Here is a 6903-nt window from a genome sequence, read left to right as displayed (position 1 = left end):
TGAACCGTTACCTAGAGATTTTATCCCCTGCATCTTTTCCTTCAGCCGGGTGTTCTCCTCCACTAGCCGCTCAAAGGCTTTGGCCGCCTCCTCCCTCGTGGCCCCGCCGGGGTCATAGATGCGATACGGTCCTTTCCCTTCCATGCCCGCTGCTCACACATCCGCCTCCCAGCCAGACATCCCTGCAAGGCAACAGGTCAGAGCGTCACCTTCCCTGGTGGGCTGAGCCATGAGTCCCCAGGGCATCACCCCCCTGCCCTCACGCGGGCACCGGGAGCCGTCAGCCTGCCAGGCAGAGCTGGCCTGCAGCTCACAGGCAGAGATGGGCGGTGATCGCATGTGCCCTTGCTTCCTGTGCCTCCCTTTGAAGGTGGCTCAGGGCAGCCACGAGGATCCCGTTGGTCTCTATTGCAGGGGGTGGTTTGGCCACATGAGGAAGCAGGGGCAAAGGTGGGCAGACCAGCCAGCTCCCCCTGGCACTGCCCCAGCCTCTCCAGGCTCTATGCATTGATTTTTCTTGCCTTCCCTCTGTGCAAAAGATGTGCAGGGCAAAGGCAAAGCCTGCTGCGAGGGTGACTCTCTGCATAGCTTCTGCTCCAGACAGTTTAGGACCAGGCATTGCAAAATACGGCAGCCCCAAGACAACCCGCTGCAATAATGGACAGCACAGATCCCCCTGGGCTGTGGTTTTGGCTCTGGACAGGTCTTTCCCCACTGCCGCCTGCCTGCTCCAGTCTCCCAGGGTGGGATGGCTGGATTCTCATGCAACTTGGCAACATGCTTTAATGCTGCACCGAATTAACAGAGCTTAAAAATCAAAAAAATCATGGGTGTTAAGGAGTTGCCTTCATCCCAGTCATTTTGGGCAGGTCAAAGCAGGTGGCTGTTTTTCCCCTTCTCAGAGGTTTCTCATGTTGAATGGTTTCTAGAATTGTATTTTTCCTCTCCTAGGAGTTGGATTTTTTCTAGAAAAGCTGCCTGCCATGCGAGGCGACAGACAAAGCACAGTCCACACGCACAAAGAGCAAAGGAACCAGTTTGCAAAATGCCCCTTAATAAAACACCAGGCTGTGGCAAGCTGCAGACGGGAAACCGAAAGGCAAATGAAAATCAGCATGCCAGGAAAAGATTTTTCAGATGCTTTAGAAAAATCCCAGGGTTCTCTCATAATGGAAATCCCAGCAGGAAAAACAGCATCTGGGAGTGAAAAAAGCCCTTCTTCCTGGCTCGTGGACTCACTGGACTCCTGTAGAGTTGGGTCCTGAGACTGCAGGTTGTTACTGCACCGACAGGCCAGCGACAGGCTCTGGACCTCCCGGCATCTCTGGGATGCCCTCCGGGACCCAACCCAGGCACAGACCAGTTTGGACAACGTTAATCAGCCTTATCAGACCCCCAAAGACTCTGGGATGACTCTTACGGAGTTTGTGGGGTGCAAGCACCTCGACTCAGCCAGGAACCGGGCAGGGCATCAGGTCACTTGGGAAGACGTGAGGGACCACAAATGGACCACGAAACAAAAAAACAAATAAAAACCGGTCACCCCATGGGATGCCCGTTGAAACACCAGTGCGCTCTCGGGACTCAGAAACCTCTTGACGTGGTGAATCTATTCAGTACTTTTATACGTCCCGTGTACTCTCCGGTTCCTCGTGAGCATCGACTGCAGCTGCTGCAGGGATGCTGATGGGAGGGGAAGATGCAGCCACGGCGAACAGGCCAGGCCCGAAGCGGGTGAGACGACAGGGCTGCGTGCCCTGTGCCAACCCCGCCACCGACAGAAGCGCCGTGCCCTGCTAACCCACGGCCCGGAGCCAGCTGCCGACACTCGCCCTTTACATAACCTGCCTCCGGCGCCTGGGGACTTTCCAGATGACAACTGCCACCTGGCAGGATCCAGGACCAGAATAGCAATTAGCACACATTCGTCTGGAGATAATTGCCATGACCTTGCTGGGGACTTTTGCTCCCGGGCAAGGCTCAGACGTGCCCTGCTTAGAAGGGTCCCCCTGGCCCTCTCTGCAGCACCCACATGCCCCGCCTGCCCTGGGATGCTTTGTCTGTTCAGTCACACACTCATTTCTAGAGCAAACGAGTGGCATTTCAGTGAATAAAGGGGACACGTGAGTCCCTTCCCTCTGCAGGCATCTCTTCCCCTGGCCTCTCTCTTCCAGCCCCCCAGCACTGTGCTGAGCCTGGACACCAAAGCTGGTGCAGCTCATGCCCTGGGGACCGACGTGGCTGCGTGTCCCAAGAGGAGCCCCAGGTGAGACCGAGCCAATGCATCCTCCGAGGTGGTGGCTTTCAGCTGCTCCAGGAGCCCTGGCTCTATTTCCAGAGCCCGGTGGCAGCTGGCCGAGTGTGGTGCTTGGTGCTAACCTCCTCCTGGCAGCAGGACGTCTTCTTCTTGCTGCCGCCAGGTGTAGAAGGACCCCCCAGCGCAGCAGAGCCGAGAGGTCACTCCGCAGAGCTCGGGTGGCCCGAGCATCTCTCATGCCTGCCACGCGAGATCAGGGCCGGCCAAGACCACGCTCTCTCCCAGTGCCCGAGCGGTGAAGAACCAAGCGCTGGACTTTGAGGATTGCCACGGCCAGAGCCCAGCCGGGCAGAGAACCCCCACGGCCACGGCCTCTTGGGAAGGGCAGCGTTCTCCCTTCCTCTCTCAGGCAGGCCTGTCCCGACACCTTCCAGCATCGATTTAAACATTGACGGTAATCAATTTTCCTCCATGAGCATTTAAGCATGCCAGGGAGTGCGCCCGAGCACCCAGCCTCTGCTCCCGGCTCCACTGAGCTCCATCCGGACACATTCATGGTGGGTGTATGCGGCAGCTTAAAACAAGCCCAAGCTGGTTTCCAAATCAGCAACACAGAGGCAAATGCATCAACCAGATCTTATCTGCGTTTCTTCATTAAGGAGCCGTGATGGAGGTGCCCCCTGCTCTCCCAGCTCTGCAGTGGATCTCCCAGGATCTGGGGCTTTTCCAAGATCTTCCGGCAGCTGCAAGAGAGGTGGCAGGAGAGAGCTTGGCTTTCATTTAAAAAGGAAGAAAAACAGCGGTGCTATGTTTTCAGTCCTCTTGGTTAGGCCGAAATGGTCCTGACCCCTTCATCCAGTTCAATTCATGTTCCTTGGGTTTGCAAAAATACGTAATTTTTAAGACAGTCTCGTGGTTTTTGAATGTCGAAAGGATGTGGCAGGAATGTGTTAGTCTGTAATGTGGAGGGTACAACACAGGGCAATTTCTCTCCTGCCCCAGGACCGAGGTCAGGGATCCCTGTGGGGTCTCTCCCAAGGCCACGGGAGGCTCTGCCGATGTTCGTCTGCTCGACCACCTCCCTGCCACTGGCAGAAGGACGTACGAGCTCCGCGATGCCTCTGCTTTGCTGGGACTTGCTTGCTTCCCTCGTGCTCTTGAGCAAAGCTGCCTGGGCTTTTCCAGCAAGGGTTTGGGTCATGAGACACTCTCCCCAGGGTGAGCATGGCAGCTTCAGGGGAAGCAAACGGCACGGGTGCGCGGCAGGCTGAGGTTGCATGCTATGGGCTCCGGGTTTCGGCTTGGCAGGGAAGGGACACCTCTCGGCAGAGGGTTTTGGGCACGACTCGGCACGAGGAGGAAGCAGACAGGGTGAGTGGGTGGGGGAGGACGCAGGTTAAAAAGCGTGACTGTCACGTGGTTAAATGGCAGCTTCTGGGAGCACAACAACACGCAGCGAGCTCAGGGTGGGAAACGCGCCTCCCGCTCCCCTGCCGCCTGCACCCATTTCGCCGCGGACCCCTGCAGCCAGCCAGCACTTTGGGGCTGGGGCTTGCAACCCAGGAGCTGCGTGGAAAACAGCTCTCCCATGCCAGAAACATTTCCAAGACAGACAAGGTTTCCCATCTGGCATGAGGGCAAAGTCAACCTTGAATTTCTGCAAGCAGAAACATCCCGGGGGGGGCGGAGGCGCTGGCGGAGTGGATCTCAATTTAAGTCCCTGAACGAGGTGCGGTTTCGATTGTCTTGAAAGGTTTCGTTCTGATTCTGAACCTTGATTCTTCCCTCCTGATCTCCTATCACCTGACTTCTAAGCAAAGACGTTTGGAGTGGGAAATCCAGGGCGTTTCGTGAAGAAAAGGCCGTTTTGGCCATTTTTGAAATTTAAAAAAAAAAAAAAAAAAAGAGGGTTTTTTTGCGCGGGGAAAAGAAACCTTGGCACCCTGGGCGACATCCCCTGGGCAGGCTCTGTATTGGGGTACACCTGGTTTGTCAGAAAACTCCCAGCAAAGCCCGAGCTCCACTCGGCAGCAATGGGGGCGAGAGAGGGAGCCACGGGAAAGTCTCCTATTCTTGGCGAGGCTGCCCTGCAAACGAGGAAGCAATCTGAAGCTGCACTAATTTGGGCTTCGTTAGGGTCTCGCCGCTCTGCAAGACTTAAACGAAGCGGCCGCAAGACGAGCGGGAGGAAACTGTCTCTTGGGCAAGCAGAGGAGCCGTAGGCACGGCAGGGACAGCGCCCGCAGCCCTTGGCTCTCAGCCACAGCCACCGATACCCTCTGCCCCACCTTCGCCACGCCCACATTGGGAAACCATGGACTACCCAAGGGCAGAGCTCAGCTGCAGACGGCCGCAGACCCATGGGAGCACACGGCCATGGCCGGCCCCAAAGCCATGAGTCATCCCCTTGACCTTGCAAGACTGGCTTCAAATTAGCAGCGGTGGTGGGGCGGGAGGCAGGTTCGTTTCCACGCTGGGCCGGGAGACCTTGGCAGGCCTGTTCTCCGTGGCCGCAAAGGATGCACAGGGCGATGGAAGAGCCTCAAAGCCCTGGTGGGGCCCATCGAGCCCCAGGACAGATCAGACACCCCCTGCCCCAGGGCATTTACACTCGGAGGCAGGAGCAGAGCAGCGGCAGCGGGTGCAGATTGAACACACAAGCAAAGGGGAGGAATGAAATGCATCCAGCCTGGCCACGTGGGCGGCACAGGGGGTAGAAGGCAGGGAGGAAAGCAGGGGGCAAGGAGAAGAGGAAAGGCCATTGTGAAGCCAAGCAGATTCCTCCCTTCGCCCCTGGGGTCGGCAGTTCTGTAATCTTCTCAGCACCTTGTGGTTTCTTTGGGTAAATGTGATATCTTTTGTTAGACCAACTCAATAGTTGGAAAGTTTGTGCTTTGCCAGCTTTTGGGCACAAACACCCTTCCCTGCCACTGCCAGTGCCCTGTCTCCCCTGCCCACGTCGTCCTGCAAGAGGCACAGGAGAAGGTTCCCCACCTTCTCTCACTGATTTTGCATTTCCAAACTCAGTTCAAGGGCAGTTCTTGCATTATAAGCCTTTCCTGGGGCCTGAATTCACACCACCCACTCTCTGCCGCCAGCATCTGTAACCGTCTCTGCTGTAGAAAGCAAACAAGTAGAGCCCACCGGCAAAACCCAGCCAGCCACAGCCTTCAAACCAGGGAAATAAGGAATGGGGAAAGACTTGTGCCTTTTTTGCAACAAAGCCAGCAAAGTCCTCATTTGGATCTATACCTGATGCCCCTAAGCTGTGCAGACCCTGGGGGCAGGGAAGCTGACCTCCATACCCAGGATCCAGGAGGTGCCCACTGACTCCCCCATACAGCTGCAGTCCCTGGACCTATTGCTGGACAACCTTTCTCCATCAGGAGAGGCACCATCCCAGGCTCACGAGAGCTGGAGCATATGCCAGCCTGCTGCTACAAGCACTGCAGAAAAAGCACCCCCGCCAACCTACGCCAAGCAGGGGAAGCGCGGAGTGCCAAGCCATAGTTTGGGATGACGCAAAGGAGCAACCCCTTGAAGAGACAGTCGGGGAATCAGGCAAGGAAGAAGCCGAAGGAGCCGGCTACACCGCTGGAGACCCTGTGATCTCAGCCCCCGAGCCACGACTGCTACCATATAACAGACAGCTCCCATCTCCCTGCTGCCCCAGAGCTTGCTGCACGGGGAGGAGGGGGAGCCCATCGCACCGCAGGGCTCGAAGGAGCTTCCATGTCCTTGCCAACGCTGCGCCAGGCGGGAATGGGGGAAGCGGCAAAGGGCTGGACCCGCCACTGGGCTCCCGCGGCCTCCTCCTACCGGGACCCACGGAGCGGGGCTGGGGACGACTCAGCCTGTTCTCAGCTGCGGGGCTTGCATGAGTGGGGCTGGATTTCTGCCCCCGAGCCACGGTCGGTCGGGGCGTCCCCCAGGGTGTAACCTTACGAGCCTGGCTGCTGGGGTCTGCCCTGTTATCAGTGCCGGAGTGGCAGAGCGAGAGCTGAACCCACCCACGGCTGACCCACGTGCACTGGCCTGGCACCCCCAGCCTCCCCGGCAGCTTAGGCGGATGGAGAGACGGTTCCTGGCCACCTCCTCGTTCACACACGGCCCAGAGCCAAGATAGCAACTGCTGCCTGAGCCCAGCAGCCCTGGGGAAGCTACTCAGTGCCTTGGAGCTGCCCATGGGCGACGCAGGGCTGGAAGCAAGGAGAGAAGACGGCCCCTTCGTCCAAGAGGACCCCCAGCAAGTGCCCTGGGGTCTCTCGGCGGCAACCCCCCGCCTCCCAGCTGCCGTCCTTCCCAAGAGCCGCGCCACCCCCTTCTCCCCGTCCTGCAACACCCGATAATAATCCCGAACTGCAGCATAAACCAGCATTTCTCTGGCAGACGCCGAGCGCTCTCCCAAATCACAGCTGGGCTGACCCGTCCCAAATCCACACGGACCCCCAGATCCACGGGGCATCGGCCATGCAGCGCGGGGCACCTTTGCGGGCCAGAAGGCTCCTTGGGGGCTGCCCGACCCGGCTCGCGGCTGGCAGGGACCTGCGGGGTCTGGCAAGGAGGGGTGTCCGGGGGACTATCCCCACCAATGCTCTCCCCCCCGAGAGCTAAGATCAGAGCCAACCGGGCGCTGGTGGGGAACG

At 58.3% G+C, this 6903-nt stretch overlaps 1 protein-coding gene across 1 annotated transcript in view; it reads right to left on the bottom strand.

The window, feature by feature from the left end:
* The window catches only part of TNIP1 (TNFAIP3 interacting protein 1), a gene marked incomplete at its 3' end in the record, with an annotated part of 19325 nt that overhangs the window by 9712 nt on the left and 2710 nt on the right, over nucleotides 1-6903 (bottom strand). The window contains exon 2 of the mRNA XM_025200968.1: nucleotides 12-182. Within this exon, the coding sequence (XP_025056753.1) occupies nucleotides 12-144 (133 nt within the window). The remainder of the gene's footprint in view (nucleotides 1-11; nucleotides 183-6903) is intronic.

Source organism: Alligator sinensis, unplaced genomic scaffold, assembly GCF_000455745.1.
Source record: "Alligator sinensis unplaced genomic scaffold, ASM45574v1 scaffold550_1, whole genome shotgun sequence".
In the NCBI taxonomy this organism is placed as follows: Eukaryota; Metazoa; Chordata; order Crocodylia; family Alligatoridae; genus Alligator; species Alligator sinensis.
Note: the sequence above shows the minus strand (reverse complement) of the source record. Positions and strands in the feature narration are given on the sequence as shown.